The sequence below is a fragment of the Peromyscus leucopus genome, chromosome 7 (genome assembly GCF_004664715.2).
Source record: "Peromyscus leucopus breed LL Stock chromosome 7, UCI_PerLeu_2.1, whole genome shotgun sequence".
Lineage (NCBI taxonomy): Eukaryota > Metazoa > Chordata > Mammalia > Rodentia > Cricetidae > Peromyscus > Peromyscus leucopus.
In genome coordinates, this window is record NC_051069.1 from 20813569 (window position 1) to 20831136 (window position 17568).

General features: G+C 40.4%; 1 protein-coding gene across 2 annotated transcripts in view; it reads left to right on the forward strand.

The window, feature by feature from the left end:
* Zc3h12c (zinc finger CCCH-type containing 12C) overlaps positions 1 to 17111 on the forward strand; it is a 58053-nt gene extending 40942 nt beyond the window's left edge. For both annotated transcript variants that reach the window (XM_028864945.2, XM_028864944.2), the window contains exons 3-6: positions 2625 to 2764; positions 7667 to 7901; positions 10560 to 10666; positions 11213 to 17111. In XM_028864945.2, coding sequence (XP_028720778.1) covers positions 2625 to 2764; positions 7667 to 7901; positions 10560 to 10666; positions 11213 to 12609 — 1879 coding nt within the window. In that variant the 3' untranslated portion in view covers positions 12610 to 17111. The remainder of the gene's footprint in view (positions 1 to 2624; positions 2765 to 7666; positions 7902 to 10559; positions 10667 to 11212) is intronic.
* Positions 17112 to 17568: the final 457 nt, after the last annotated feature.

A 17568-nucleotide genomic window follows, 5' to 3' on the forward strand; every position in this document is an offset into this window, starting at 1 on the left:
TTATGTCTACTTGAAATCTAAGACTAGTTAGATAGAAGTCAGTGGCTAACTGCATTAAATTCAGCTTTGGGTTGCTGTAGGGTTTTACTGTACCTAGATGTAGAATTACTATGTTTTAGAGAAAGTACGCCCTCAACTTTGTAGTATTGCCAAATTGTTCTCCCAAATAGTTACATCAATTTACACTCCAACCTGTAATGTATGAGTTCCTATTTTCACACATTCTTGGCAACATCTGGTGTTTGCAGATTTTATTTTTACCCATCTGATGGGTGTGAAGTAGTGTCTCATTTTGGCTTTAATTTGCATTTTTACCATTGAGCATTTCGTGTTTATTGGTCATTTGGTTCCCTCTTCTGTGTAGTGACTTGGCTGTTGATGTAGCTCCCATGTGTTCTTGCAAAGATGTTCTCTTAGTTAATCTTTGCAGGGTTGTATGTGTCCATTAGATCAGCATTCAAATGGTTGTTCCTTTCTTCTGTGTCTCTTGAGTAGCAATTAGTATGAGTATGGATTTGCTCATTTCTTCTAGTACTCCTGGGTTCTTCTGCCTTATCATTCCAAAGACAGAATCCAGAAGTATTGTAGTTTCCTATGTTATGTGCCTCTTTGTAATAGCTTTGTAAATCCCTAAGAATGTTTTTCCTATATTTTCTCCTAGAATTAGTAGAGTAATGCCAGCTTTCTTCAATTTATAGTATGCCTCATAGAAGTTAAGAAGAAGTTCAAGTACAGATAGTAGAAAACTTCACTGTAGTTACTTAAGCAAGTGGAGAATTGTTTTTTCTCAGAGAACATGGTTGGATGTGTGTACACTGCTCAGAAGTGCAGACTCTGTAACTTCACCCTTTCTGTGGTCAGCCTTCACCCTCTCTTCCTCCTTTCTTCCTCAGAAGCTTAGGGATGGGGAGCAGAGGGAAGTGAGACAGACAGCCTTGATTAGCCCAGCTGGGTTTGTGGCCTCCAGTCTCCTGCCCTGGCACCTCTAGAATTTAAATAGTCTGCTGTTTATTCATAGTTTATGAACGATCTTTATTAATGATCTTACTTTCTAGAGTGAGTGTGACAATTATCCTCTCTCAGCAAATGAAGCACCAGAAGGAAAACACTTATGTAGGCCTGTACTGAGAGCTGGAAGAAGCAATGACATTGTTAACTCTCATTGCCAGATAATACAGTTTACTAGCAAAGCATAATACAAATAGATCTCCAACCATTAAATCAAAGTAACACTGTAGTTAAGGTTTACCAAGTGGGGTGTATTTAGGAGTCCTTGCTGTATATAGTCTCTCCAGAGATAACTTGATTTTCCTAGGTTTTGGGGATTTTTGTTTGTTTGTTGTTTTGTTTTGTTTTTCAGAAGAAAGATGAGATTTCAGTCAGTATTTCCCACGAAACCTAATATCATATTGTACCGTTTGCTGTCCGGCAGCCTGTCTTACTTAGGAAATGTGACCTCAGATTCTTCCTTCTCCCATCCTCTGAACATTTCAGTGCATCTGATTTCACCTCTAGCCTTGTCCTGGACCATTAAAATAGGCCATGGACTATAAGCAGTCTGCATTTGCACTTTCAGCCTTCAGCATCTTCAAAGAGTAGATTTTATTTGTTTTATACTAAATTGATTTCCGTATGTTAGAAGGTTCGGTGCTTCCAACTAGGACAGTATATAATATCTGGTACATGTTAAAAGCTAGCAAAACATTTACCTATATTATTTTATTATGCCCTTTTTGTTCCAAGAAGAAAAAAGCATGAGAAACGAAGCCTACAATGTTCATACTGGAATAGAAGGCGACAGAGTGCATCCGAAGCAGGAAGCTTTTTCTTTAAGGACATTAGAATGTGTCATATCTTTAGTTACTAGAACAAAGGGTATAAGTTGAGCTGGTGCCAGGTAAGTAAGTGCTAACAGAATGGCCACACTGGCACTGCTAGTCCAGTTCTGAATGCCCTGTAGCCACCATTAATCTTGTCTGACACAGTGGTATTGAGCAGAACTCAGGGTAGGATAGATAGTGTTTATGAATGTTTTTCCAGGTCAGTAAGCGTGTGGTATTCATTTACACTCCTATTCATTTACACTCCTCGCCTTTGTGCAATTTTTATTTTGTATTTGTGCAATATTTTTTGTGTTATTTTACACACCTAAGCTTTGTGCATTACTTAGCCATTAAATGAAATACATAATTAAAATTCTTTAAAAAAACAAATATTTTAGAAAATGATAATGTTTTCCCCACTGGTTTTTATTTATTTATTTGTGTGTGTGTGTGTGTGTGTGTGTGTGTGTGTGTAAGAGGTTTCTCTTTTTTACTGAAATTCTTCCTGTTGAATACTTTTTTTTTACCCTAGCAACAAAAAGAAGTTATATCTTTTTATTAGTTAACCCTTGTAGCATAAAAACTCACCTTTCTCTATTGTCTATATTCTCTCAGTTTTCTTTTTTTCACACAGATTCTGATTTTAACTAAGTTAATTGAAGTCAACAGCTTTAATATTTCTGAGTTGTGTAACTTTAAATTTCAAATTTCTTACTATTATTATAATTATGTGACTGTTTCTTTTTATAAACTTGAATTTAGGTTTTGTTGTGCCTTAAGTATTCTAAAATAATTTTTCAGCCATGGAAACAAAGAAGTATTTTCCTGCCGAGGAATAAAATTGGCAGTGGATTGGTTTTTGGAAAGAGGCCACAAGGATATTACGGTTTTTGTTCCTGCTTGGAGAAAAGAGCAATCCCGACCTGACGCTCTCATCACAGGTAAGCTTGTTGCTAGTGGCTGTTTCTGCCCCTGACATACCCGTGCAGGCTGGCACGTGAGGGGTTCTCAGTCTGTTTCTGTTTATTCAATCTATGTGACGGCCATTGTCTTGCATGGAACATTTTTTTATTGGCCAGTTTGAAAATGATCTAATTATAGTAACTAGATACTGTATTGATTAGTTACTTTTCTGTTTCCGTGATAAAATGTGATGATGGAGTGAAGTTGGCAGCAGGAGTAGCTTAGGGTTCACAGCTCAAACAGAGAGCAGCATGCAGAGAGCATGGCGGGAACGGCATGAGTCTTTGGAAACTTCAGAGCCCACTCCCAGTGACACACCTCCCTAGCAAAGTCACCTCCTAATCCTTTCCAGACAGTTCCACCAATTGGGGACCAAATATTTCAAACATGAGCTTATGGGGATCATTCTCACTCAAACAGCACAGCTATGTAAGTAGGATAATTTTCATTTATATGGAAACTTGGACATCAAATTTTATAAAATTCTGACTCTCCTAGACATACTATTCTAGCTTTGGCATTCAGTCCGTAGTACTTGAGAAACCACACCGAAGCTCTTCAGAAACCACTTTCATCATCTATGAAATTAGCCTAGGCAGCTGTCAGGTTCTAATGACTGTAGGACATAAAAAGTCTGTTAAGACCCTGGTGTATGTGACCCAGCCCCAAAAGAGGAGGTGACCAGAACCCAGTAATACATTTATTTTTGCACTATTTTGTCACTTTTCTAATGTATGAGTTTGAGGCAAACACGCCCTCTTTAACTGTTAATTGTTGTTGAACATTTAAGTTATAGTGACTCACAGGCAGGATCCAGTCCTTCTCTCTCCCCACTGTAGGCAGAACTAGAGAACTTTCCAGAGAGGGAAGGAGGAGTAGAAGGAATGAGGGAGACATAAACAGACGACTAGGCTTCCAGTGAGAAAGATTGTTTTAAGGTTTTCTTTCTCTCTGCTGTCATTAGGGAATGTTAAAATAGGATGAGGGGAGTTGGCAAGTATTGGTGGAGGCTAAAGCCATAGGCTTTGTCCAGTCCGAAAGGAAATGGGGACTAATGGCTGTGTAAGGTGTGTATTGACGTACAAAGTGCTTGCTGGCCTAGGATCACTCGGTGCCTGCGACTCTCCTCAGCTCTTCTCACCCTGCCCTGTACCCTAAACTTCTGCAGCTCCTGGGCGTCCCTTCCCCAGCTCCTCTCCATAGATGACCATGCACTCTCTTGTTCCTCTCTCAGAGATGACCATGCACTCTCTTGTTCCTCACTCAGAGATGACCATGCACTCTCTTGCTTGTGTTGTCCTGCTCTGTCCCATCCAGGAAAGGTATCTTCCCTTTGTCCAGCATCTCCAGCCTGTAGGCACTACTCCATACCCCTAACCACTATCTGGTAGCCCTCTTGGACAAGCAGATTGTCTATTGCAGTGCTTATGCATAAAGTAACCCTTACTTTATTTAACAATAGCCCAAAGCAATACTAGCAATTTGAGTATCGACACAGAAAAGCTGTAAAGTACACCCTTGAAGTGAAAAGGTAGAACTTCTCAAATTTATAAAGAAGGGAAAAGTATATGCTGAGAAAGGTCATGTTCAACATCATTGTTAACAGTATATTGTTAGAATTGTTCCATTTTTGTGATGGTTCATTTTATGTCAACTTGACGCCAGCTAGCTTCATTTGGGAAATGAGAACCTCAGTTAAGAAAATGCCCCGACTAGATTAACCTGTCAGCAAGCCTATGGAACACTTCCTTGATTGATAATTGATGTGGAAGGGCAGTACCACCTGGGCTGGGATGCTGTAAGCAAGCCTGCTGGTCAAGCTGCGAGGAACAAAGAGCAAACCAGTGAGCAGTATTCTTCTATGGCTTCCCTGGGACCATGGCCTGTATACTATAAGATGAAATAAACCCTTCTTCCCCAAGTTGTTTTTCTTCATGGTGTTTATCAACAGGAGAAAACCTAAGACATTTATAAGTTAATTCTGCTGTGCCTTATTTACAAATTGAGTTTTATCATAGATATGTATGTGAAGGGATATATATATGATATATATCTGATTCTGTACTCTCCGTGTTTTCACTCGTAACTGGGGGTGGGTGTGTCTTGGAGTTTTTCCCAGTGGATAGGGGGCAGGAATTACTGTGCTCTTAGATTTTCACATTCCACTTTAAGGAATGAGTCCCAAGAAAATAAGAAGGGATATATATAGGTGAAGGTTTAGAGCCAAAATTCAATGTAATATTATTTTCAATAGAAGGAAAATGAAAACCAATTGTATATTCATTAGAAGAATAGTTCAGTAAATTAGAATATCACTCAACGGTACAATATTTAGGCAGAATTTTTTTGATGTGTGTGTCTGTGTGTGTAGGTGTTCTCACCCCTGTCTGCACATCTGGTGGCAGAGGTCAACACTGGGTGTCCTCCTCTATTGTTTCCTGCCTTCTATCTTATCTAGAGGCTCGATTGGCAAGCCACTGAGCTCCTGTGTCTGTCTGTGTTCCCTCAGCACTGGACTCGTAAACACATGCCGCCATGCCCAACTGTTATATGGTTACAGGAATCTGAACTGCTGGAGATTGGAACTCAGGTCTTCACTGTGAACCAAACATTTTGCCCACTTAACCATCTCCCCAGCCCATAGATAGAAAATTTTTTAGAGAATATAGAATTATATAAAACTCATGCTTTTATTATATATGTATGTATATAAATTACTGCTTTTTGTTTTTTCCTGTATATATTTTATATATGCATACATATGTGTACATATCAACAGAAAAATTCACAGAAAGTATGCCAAAATGTTAAATAACCTCTTAAGTTGTGCTTTTATGGGATGTTCATTTCTGCCTATTTCATAAGTACCTTAAAATACTTTGATAAGCAGTGGTAGGGTATGGTAAATTAAACTAAAATGAAAAGACAGCAGCTGGGCATGGGGACACACATCTGCAGTACCAGAATTTGGGGGGCTGAGACAGGAGGATCTCAGGTTTGCCTGGACTACTTAGCAAGACCATATCTGAAAAATAAAATAAAGGAAAATAAAAGTGGTGTTGAATTATGCAGATGACTTTCGTGCTTCTTGAGGAAGGAAAAGTATGAGATCAAGAAGGGAAATAAGAATCTACTTGTTGGTGTGCATGGTTGAGTCCCAGGGAAAAGTCCCAACATGCTGGGCCCCAGAAGACATCAGAATGCAGCTTACTTTGTATGATGCGGGAATGGTAGTCATGGTCTTTCAAGTGTTTTCCTCCCCAAAGTAAAGATTTTCTTGACTAAAGCGCCCAACCACATAATCTCTGGTGAATGGAATAGGTCAGTACTCTTTGACGGGGTCTAAGTCAATCAATCGTACATTAACATACATCGAAATTCAGAGTCATGGGTTCAGACTAGCACTTCTGCTAATCTCCTTTTCACGTAGCAAATACTTGACATGTACTGGCTATGTTAACTTCTTAGCTGTAGACTAAACTTGTATTTTTAAGGTGGAATTATCTACGTGTCATCCTAAGTTTTTTCAACTTTACAAGCTGTTTCATAAGTGCAAACTAAACAAGTGGTGGTACCTTAGGCTGCTCCTTTGCTCTGCCAGCTTCTTCAGTGAGGTCCAAAGCAAACGACCATTGTTCGGGAAATAAAGGCCCATGAGTTACTCAGGAGCAAGATACAGGGAATGAACTAGAAACTTCAGAGTATGCAGCCTTTAGTGGTTCCTTTATCCATCCATTCCATAGACATTCTTTGAGTAGCTACTAATGTGTTTCATGCGCTGGATGGATACAGAGCCCAGTGAGACAGGGCACTGTGCTGTCATAACTATAGCATGCTGGATTCTATTACTGAATCCGGCCTGCAGGGTTTGCGCTAATTTTCTGTGAATTTGAAAGAGCCCGGCAATTGCATATGATTGAAATACATTCAAGTTAGGTTAAAGGACAAGGTCCGTGGGTGGAGGGAGCTTCCTGGCCCCACCTCTCCATGTGTTAACTCCTTTACTCCTTGCAGCCTGCCCACTGCATTTCAGTGAGATTGTGATTCCCTCGTGTGAACTGGAGAAAACCTTGAGTTTTATGCATGATTGCTTATTCTGACACCCACGTTTCTCCCACTAGTTCATTCTGAACTTCAGTGACCACTAGGTAACAGGTAGTAACTATCTGTAGACTCTTTGGTGGGTTTTTGGAAATTATTAACTGACATTTGTTACCGCCTTTCGGGGGACAGGATGCAGAACATGGTGCCGTGCTTGTCCCAGCACTTCAGACCCACTGCCTTTGTTCCCGTGAACCTGTGTTTCCAAATGGGTCTTTGGCTTTCTTCATTACAACACCATCACATCTTCTGTGTAGAAAAACCAAAACAAAACTGTAAACCACCCGCGGATGAGAGGAAAGTGCCTAACAGCTCAGTGTGATTGTCCCCGTGGCACAGTGCTTCAGAAGCTGGAGTGTCACACTAGTGCTGTGACTTGAGCTCTTCTGACTGATGTTTCTAAAAGGATTGTTGAGAGTTCTAGATTATGCTCTGCCCATCAACTGTGAGCTGTAATCTCTACATTCCAGCTCCTATGAGAACTCTCCAGGAAGCTGGAGTGAAGACTCAGTAGTCAAGAGCACTTGTTCTTGTAGAGAACTTGGGTTCAAGTCCCAGCACCCAGATGGCACTCAGTCATCTGTAACAACAGTTCCATGGCATCTAATAATCTTGTCTGACCTCTGTGGGTACCACACACACATACACTGACCTACATCAAGCAACACACTCATATCCATAAAATAAATATTTTTCCTTAAAAACATTCTCATTGTATGAAAGTAATCAGTGTTTAATTATGTATCTACTCCTGAATTTCTACCCTGTTGTTATTGCAGACCAGGAAATTCTGCGGAAACTAGAGAAGGAAAAAATCCTGGTCTTTACACCTTCACGGCGCGTCCAGGGCAGGCGAGTGGTATGCTATGATGACCGGTTCATCGTGAAGCTGGCTTTTGAGTCTGATGGTATAATTGTGTCCAACGATAACTACAGAGATTTGGCGAATGAGAAACCGGAATGGAAGAAGTTCATAGATGAGCGGTTATTAATGTATTCCTTTGTCAATGACAAGTAAGTAAGCCGGCTGTCCATAGCAGCCGCAGTACTAGCCTTCCCATTTTGCCACTGACCAGACCTGAGACTGGTTTCTTCTCACCACCAGTTTCCCATGAATCCTGATGGGAGCCAAAACTGAACACTTGTGCTATAGGAGGACAAGTGTGAGCTTTGTGTCCCTCCCTGAGCTGCTTTCACAGGACCTGAGGCCAAAGAAGTTTCTTAGACTCTATCTGAGGGACCTGGCTGACAGAACCATCTATACTGCCCTCCCACCCCCACCCCAACCCTCATCCCCCACCAAATGCCTGTCAAGTCAACTTAGAGCATGATAGCTTACTAAACACACACATGTTGAAAGTTGTGTTTCCAAGGAAGACTATGGTCGTGATCACAGCCTTCAAATTGATAAAGGGACAAATGATATAAACAGGCACAAGTTATAAGAAATAAATATATTTCTAACCATAGAAGAAGTTTACCTATTAATGTAAACCTAAAAAGAGTTTTCTACCTGATTAATTCACAAAAATATGAACACTTGTGCTATTAAAGATGCGTAAACACTGGGGCTGGAGAGATAAGAGCACTGGCTGCTCTTCTTGAAGACCTAGGTTCAATTCTCAGCACCCACTTGGCAGTTCACAACCATCTGTAACTCCAGTTCCAGGGGATCCAGCACCTTCTCCTGACTTTCCTGAGCACTGCATGTACATGCTGCACAGACATGCAGGCAAACACCCATACACAGAAAAATAAGGAAGTTTAAAAAATTAAAATGCATGAAAAGTGTTGTACAATTTAGCAAAAGCTTCAAAAATATGTTTACACCCTCAACCTTGCATTATTCCTTAGAATATATTAATGAGGAAAAAAGAAAGATCAAATGAGCTAATTTCTGTATTTAGAATTACAGGATTCCAAGGCAACTCAGCACACAGAAAAATCAGTCAAGTTACAATGCATCCCTGCTGCAGTATTGCTCAGTGATTCACTGAGAAATGTGGAAAGTGGCTGTGTTGGCACACGGCTATGATCTCAGCATTATACAGGCTGAGACAGGAGAATAACAAGTTCAAGGCCACTTGGGCTGCATAGTAACACTGTCAGAAGAGGAGGGAAGAAACATGGAAATAATTTATGTCCCAAGGCTGGGATGGAATCTGTGGCCTCACTCAGGCTAGTCACGTGCTCTACCACTGAACTGCAGCCCTAAGCCCTGGTTTTTCACGGAACATTGCCATTTTGCTTTTGCAATAGTAACACTATTTGCTAAGTGTTTTCTTTAGCCATTTTGATTGTTCCTCATTGAGTTTTTATATTGTGCACATTCTCATTTTGTAGGTAAACTCTTGGGGTTATTTCAAGTTTAGAACAAGGATGTAACAAGTATTAGCATTTATTTCTGTGCATGATATGAATTCTTCTTTCCTCCATTTGATACTCAGTCCAATGATAAGCTTGTGTCCTTAGATTTAGTTCCTTCTCTTAGTAGTATGGGTCAAAGCCAGGACCTCATGTATGCATGCTAGGCAAGCATACTGCTACACTGAGTTACAACCTTCCTGCTTTTGTTTCTAAGTGTTTTTGAGAAAGGGTTTTATGTAGGCTGACCTTGAACTCATTCTACAGCTTACAATCCTGTTGCCTTAACCTCCTCGAGGCCCTCTGCCAAGTAACTAGGATTTCAGATCTGTGACATCATACCTGATTGATTGATTGATTGATTGATTCTCTGTGTAGCTCTGGTTGTCCTGGAAACTCGCTCTGTAGACCAGGCTGGCCTCGAACTCACAAAGATCCACTTGCCTCTGCCTCCTGAGTGTTGGGATTAAAGGTGTGTGCCACCACTGCCTGGCTCAGATCTGATCTTAAAAAACCATTTTCCTTAAGATGGGATCTTGTTCTGCTATCTAAGCTGGCCTCAGAGACTTGCCCTCCTACCTCAGGCAGCTGGGATCACAGGCGTGCTCTGCCTCCTTACAACTTACTTTTTCCATCTCCACTGAGAAGCCATTGCTATAGTGGGAAGAGAACAGACATCAGAGTCATGTATAATTGAATCATGACTTTGTCGTTGGATGTTGGACACAACATGACTTAGTTCATGTGAGCCTAAATTAGAATTCTTGATTGAGCTGTGAAATGGAGCTTGAACTGGGAAATGAAGTGCTGTGTGTAGCACATCTGGCAATAGTGGCAGCAAGTGAGTCTCTTGTCCTCACTGCTGTCCCTCCCCCTCTTTCCCTGCTCAACTGCTCCACGCCCCCCGCACACACACACACTACACACACACACACACACACACACACACACACCACACGCATGCACGCACGCATGCACGCATGCCCTTGCAAGACTGGTGTTCCTAAAATGCTCTGGTAATCATTTTTCAAATCCTTTCAAGCATCCCAGGATTGGGAAGAAGGGGGAAAAAAAGCACTGTTAGGACATGCTGTCTCAAAATTGATTAAATTAAAACAGATACAAGTTCAGGAGAAAGCTGCACTTTATAGGAAAACTTGATGTAAAGTTTGGGTTTCTTTAATCTTATAAATATTAACCAAGATACTTGGATTAAAATTTCAAAGAAAATAGAATGAGTGACTCTATCACTGGGATTAAATTGCCCTTCCTCTGGGGTGTCATTTTTTATTATTGTCTCTGTAACAGGTTCATGCCTCCTGATGACCCACTTGGAAGACATGGCCCAAGTCTAGATAATTTTCTGAGGAAGAAACCCATTGTTCCTGAGCACAAAAAGCAACCTTGTCCATATGGTAACTGTCCTTATGAATACTTTACGTGTACCTTTAGAGCACAATATACTGTTAAACTTTGGCTAATATAAATAAACATTGAAAAGTCTCAGATGGTATACTATGCGGTTCTTTTGATGATAATTAAATTTAAGAAAGTGTGTTAGTCTGTTTTTACCTATTTGGGTTCAATGTATGAATTTCTCTGAGTGAAAATATGGTCAGAAAATAGTGGTAACTCTGTTTGAAGTTAGTTTTTATGGGAATGAAAATTCTTCTATCTAGGGACAAATCAGATAAGCATAGCTTTATCGCGTTACAGCAGTATAGTTGCTCTTGATGGCAGAATTTCCCACACAGTTGTAAAGACGTGGAAGGGAAAAGGCGGATATGAGAGTTTCCTCAGTGCTCTTCATAGTAAGCGAGAAGACTGAAGAGCGTCAGGAACAGACTAAGACTCAGCCGCCTGCCATTTCTGCCTTTGCTGTCGGGGCAGATAGGCGTGCTTCACTAGCTGTGCAGGATCTCGGGGTGTGCTCCTTTGCCTAATTGACTTTGTCTCCGTAGGGAAGAAGTGTACCTACGGACACAAGTGCAAATATTACCACCCAGAGAGGGGCAGTCAGCCACAGCGGTCAGTAGCTGATGAACTGCGTGCCATGTCTAGAAACACAGCCGCCAAACCCACAAACGAAGGAGGACTGGTGAAGAGCAACAGTGTTCCTTGTAGCACCAAGGTTGATAGCACTTCGGACGGTAAGCGAGGTGCTCCAAAGAGGCAGTCAGACCCGAGCATAAGGACTCACGTCTACCAAGACATAGAGGAAAAGCTTCCCACCAAAAACAAATTGGAAACCAGGTCTGTACCTTCCTTAGTTAGTATACCGGCCACTTCTACTGCAAAACCCCAAAGCACTACATCTTTAAGCAATGGCCTTCCATCTGGAGTTCATTTCCCACCTCAGGATCAAAGACCACAGGGGCAGTACCCTCCAATGATGATGGCAACCAAAAATCATGGAACGCCAATGCCTTATGAACAGTATCCAAAATGTGACTCTCCTGTGGACATTGGATATTATTCCATGTTGAATGCATATTCAAATCTGAGCATCTCAGGCCCCCGAAGTCCTGAAAGGCGTTTCTCCTTAGACACTGACTATCGAGTCAATTCTGTAGCTTCAGACTGCAGCAGTGAGGGGAGCCTGAGCTGTGGGAGCAGCGACTCCTATGTGGGGTACAGTGAGCGCCCCTATGTCAGCTCTCCTGACCCACAGCTGGAGGAGAATCTCAAGTGTCAGCACATGCACCCTCACAGCCGCCTTAACTCCCAGCCCTTCCTGCAGAATTTCCACGACCCCTTAACCAGAGTGCAAAGTTACAGTCACGAAGAACCAAAGTTCCATCACAAGCCTCCTCTTCCACACCTGGCTATGCATCTGCAGCACCCTGCTGTGGGTGCCCGCTCCAGCTGTCCCGGGGATTACCCCTCTCCACCAAGCTCCGCACACTCTAAGGCACCACACCTAGGGAGGTCCTTAGTGGCCACGAGAATAGACAGCATTTCTGATTCTCGACTCTATGATAGTTCTCCTTCAAGACAAAGAAAGCCTTACTCACGCCAGGAAGGCCTGGGAAGCTGGGATAGGCCAAGCTACGGGATGGATGCATATGGCTATCGGCAGACATACTCTTTACCCGATAACTCCACACCCCCGTGCTATGAGTCAGTCACCTTCCAGAGCCTGCCTGAGCAGCAGGAGCCCACCTGGCGAGTCCCGTACTGTGGCATGCCACAAGATCCTCCGAGGTACCAGGACAACCGAGAGAAGATTTATATCAACTTGTGCAACATCTTCCCACCTGACCTTGTAAGGCTCGTCATGAAAAGGAATCCTCATATGACAGATGCCCAGCAGCTTGCTGCAGCCATCTTAGTGGAAAAATCTCAGCTGGGTTATTGAAAAGATGATGCATCTTTGTGGTGTTGAGTAGTTTTTTGTTCAGCTCAGATGCTGAGGGAGGTTTGCTACAATAGCACATGTGCTCTCCTTCTCAGCAAGGAGGTTATATAGTATCCATTGTTGTGAACTACTGTATCATGGAATCTGTATGGAACCCCACTTGGTGGACGGATCACGGGATTGCTTTACATTCAAACTCTTTTTTAAACATTTCCTTTTTAAAGCTATACACTTGGCTGGAAGTTTCTCCAGTTTGATTTAATAGATGTATCTGTGATCTTTGATATTCCTCTTTGGTGCATCAGGGGTTTATATGCAGCACTTTTTATCCTTGTTTCCTGTCTTATTAACTTGGTGTTTGTCTGTCAACTGCAAGCAATTGCAGTACCTTCAAAATGTGGAGGTACTGGACTAGACCTAGCAAACTATTTCCTCAAGCCAAGCTTAACTAGAATCCTTTACAGCTTTTTAAGTTATTTTTATTTGGGGAAAGTGGGCTTCTTTGTGCTATAATCATTATTTATAGAAACAAAGATATACTACAGCACTGACTTTATATTTTAAACAAAATGTAAGTTACCAGTTATATTAAAATGAGTAATAGTATATATTAGAATGATTTTCAGTATGGCACTTTTTATTATTTTATTTTTGTTTGGATGTTTCCTGTTAAGAAAAATAGTTGATTTTAAATGGTCAGTTTAAAAGAAAGCAGATGCAATCAATGGAAAAAAAATGTTTCCATTTCCTTTTTTATGAATAAGGCAAAAGCCTTAACTATTACAGGTTAAAGCTTTGGTTTCCAGCTAAAATGTGCTTCTTGACAGTAGAAATGAGATGACCGAAGCCCTGGCTTTCCATTAACATGTGTTTTGATGTCTGTCTTTCTGTGGGAGGCACAATACTGGATGAATAACCCTTTCACAGTTCTTGCCTGTTTTTAATGAATCTAAGTATTCTCAATGCAACTTTTCTATTTAATACACTCTAGCTTTCCTGCTATTTATCAAGGCTGGCCTGAGGTGGTCTGATGATGTGTTGAGGATATGCAACATTTATTGATACTGCACTATAGAAATGGCAATGGAGGACATGTAAATGGTAACTTAAATTTTTTGTAAGATATTGTATATTTTCCATTTTCCTGAAGGTAGTTTTTTTGGGGGGCCTATTATATTATTAAGGCCAGACTCTTGCCACAAATAGTGTAGTTTTAGATACAGACTAAAGTCTGTTCTAGTATTAGTAAGGGATATTTCTGGTTGCAAAGTCATGGGTTATGCTTGCTGTAGTGACATTTCTGAGGATTGGAAGATGGGTTATGATCAGTGCAGACAGAGTTGTGCTGGACAGAATTTGACCCTGAATCACTTCATGTAAAGGACAAGTCCAGCTCTGGTCTGTCATCAGCCTGGATGCTCTGGTCTCGGTGGTCCTGCAGCCTGAGAGAGGCAAAGCCCTGAAAACCAGAAAGTACCTTTTACTGTTGATACAAATTGTATCTTTTTAACAATAAGAACTATTTTGATTTGTAGATCTAGTTAAAAACACAAATGTGTAACTATAATTAGACTTTTGGGCAACATTTTATCCCTTATTTAAATACAAAATTTTAAAGTAAAATTGAAAACTAGAATAGGATAGAAAATAAAACTAACAATTAAGGTAAATAAGGGTGTCTGTCTTAGTTTTATATATTAAAATATATTAAATAAATTTATTGGCATTTTCTTTCTCCTAAAAACTTACCTAGTGTGAACTTATCTTAAAATAAAGGTAAAATGCTGCCTGAAAATAACGTCCAAGCATCTTCGACTAGGATAACATTTTCCCTACTCGTGTGACACTGTGTGTCGCATGGAGCAGGGCTTGGGTACACAGTAAATGCTTCGAAACGGCATTGTGCATATTAGCATATCCAATAATCTGAACCATGTTCAGCAAACTTAATTCAGGAGAGTGATGTTCTGCAGTTACTGCTGTTGTGTTGGAGTGAGTGTGGCGCACATCTTTACCAAGAGTGGTGCAGGTGGTGTCACAGCGGCCATTCCGAGTGCTGTCTGTCTGAGAGTGGCACCACTGACTTGTGAGACTGTCCTTGACTTTGTCAGTCATTCGCTGAAGGACATGTGGAATTGTGGAGGCCAAATGAGCGTCAGAAGCAGGGTTGCAGAGGAGGGCTCCTTCCAGCCCGTCTCCCCAGGCAGTGTGTGGCTGGAGCGGGGGTCCCTTCAGGTGAGCAAGTCACTTTTGCTTCATTTTAGCACTGTGATTATTTGGAAATGGGCAAACTTGACTAGAAAGACTTAAGGGAGACCTTAGGGAAGAAGGATATGACTTTTCAAATTTGGCCTTCTAATGATTTTAGCTGACTAGTTACCCTCCTTTTCATCTTTAATAGAATCCATGCCACTGTCATGGAGTGGGCAGCCCTGAGCCACCCACACCTACGTTTCTCAGTACCATTAGCTGTGTGCTAAGGGAAAGTTTTCTGAGGACAGGAGGACAGCCTGTCCCCTTTAGTGAAGCACCAACGTTGCTTGCAGAGTTTAACGTAATTGGCAGACTTTAGCTACATCCAATTCTCAAAAATCTCAAGTAATAAGTAACAGGAGTCCGTTACTAAGCTCATAGCTGATCATAAACCTTAATTCTAGCTAAAATATTTCTTCCCAATGGCTAATTCCTATTTACCAGACTTTCTAAAATAAATAAATAAACAACCTGAAAATGGTGTGTTAATAAGTAGTAAAAATGTCAGAATTGGTCAGCTGATTAAAAAGGACTCAGACTGGAATATTCTGCCCCTGAATATAATAGACAGTTGACTGTACTTCATGCAGTAATTAGCAGTTTGTTTGTCCCTGTGTCTTAGTCCAGAGGGAATAGTACCTAACTGGCCAAAGTGGCCCTTAGAATTTCCTCTTTTCTTGCATGTCATACAGATGTTTTCAGTCCCATTATCCTAATGGGAGTTTGTCACTGACCTAAACAGTGAAAGTAATGGTCACCAGTATAAAATAGTTGACACTGGTGGAAACTTGAATTTTGTGTTTTTATGAAAATACATTTATGAGAATATGTAATATACCTGAAGATGGTGTTTTATATATACACACATTTGTTATGAAGTATTAAAAAAATGGGGGGTTGTCTTTTAATGGATAGCATTTTCCTGCTTGAACTATGTTTCTTTGAGTTGTGTGACCAAGTTCAGGGTCTGTTTGACCAATGATAAGATTCAGAACTACTTACATGGAAGGAAACACTTGGTTGGTTTTATTCTTGGTATTTTAAAGATTATTTTGATAATTTTAATAGAATGTGTAATTTTTAAATACACAAAAGTAGTATTGATTATACAAATGATTATTTAACATGTCTTTTATGGATGTATCTATATGTATATAGACAGTAATATATTTATAAAACAAATATACTTTATGTTGTATTTTTTAGTTTATGATAGATGTGAGGAATGTGTGTGTATGTATGTATGTATGTATGTATGTATGTATGTATGTGTGTATACACATGTATCAATGCCTGTCTGCTGTCTGCCTTTCTGTATGTGAAAGCTGAAACCCTTTCCCTGTCTTGCTGGTATATACCCTAAATTGTATTTGGTTTGTGTTTCTCCTTTTTCTATCCTGTTTCCTTATTCAAGAGAAAATAAGAGAGACAGTTTTCTAGTCTCTCTGTTGCTGGGTGGCTCTTCCATTTTATTAATCTCTAATCCTTAGAGAATGCCTGACATCAAGCAGATTATGGCTAGAGATAATGATTGTGTTCCAAATATATTAAAAGTGAAAAATCCAGCTGTAGTGTAAAAGTTTCAGGATGAACAAAATAAAGCATAGAAGACTGTCACACATACTTCAGAATGTGAGGAAGCCAGGTACCTGCGTGTGAAAGCAAAGACATTGTGTTCTAGATGCTTTAGGAATTAAACCCTAGGTGATGTGCCAACAACTCTTTCTGTATAGGATCTGGTAATAAATAATTCAGGCCTCTCAGAGAATCAAAGAGTCTTTTAAAAACTGCTCACCTTTGCCTTTACAGTGTAAAAGTCACAGGCAGCATATAGATAAAAATGTGACTTTTTAAATAAGATTTTATTTACAGAAACAAGCGTCAGGCCAGTTTTTACCTGTGGGCCATTTCTCAGCCCTGCCCTTAAGGAAGAAAGCCCGACATTGCGCAGTAAGTTCTGGTGTGTGTTAATATAATAAATACTAGCTGCATGTCAGCAGTCACTGGCGTCCTTCAGAAGATGATGTGCGGCAGTCATTTCAAAGCACTTTCATGCATTTATGCTGAGTTCACACACCCATCAATTCAGATGTTTCTTGTCTAACCAACAAATCTGCCAAAAGAGTATTGAAATTTTTCTTTGAGCTTTGAGTTTCTATTTATGAATAAGAGTCCTTTATCTTTTGTTTTTTTTAATGGCCTCGTGGACCAAAAAAAAAAGTCTGTTTTAAAACTTAGCCACAACTAGCCATAATTAGCCACAACTTTTTCAAAGATTGTATTTGTCAGTTACATTTTTCTGTTGACTTTGTCTTCTGATACTCACCAGACCTATTGTTCTTTACAAGTGGTTTTAAAGATTAGCATACTGTAATTTCACAGTTTAGGGTTTTTCTGTAATATTTAAAACCGAGTAGTCTAACAGCTATAATGATTGTATTTCTTACATTGTCACTCTTAATAAGAAACATGTGTGTCTTCTTTCTCTGTCCAGATACTTACTATAGAGGTTTTGGATACTTTAGGGACTGCCATGGGAGTGATGTTCTTATGATCACCTGTGAGTCTGAATGATTGGAGGTGAACACTGCTGAGCATGCTCATTCCCAGGGCTTCATCCATGGACCACAGCAATAACACTATCTTCATGGGATTGTTAAAAAGCTAGGAAACCCACCACCCACTTCAGTAGTTACGCTGCCCTTT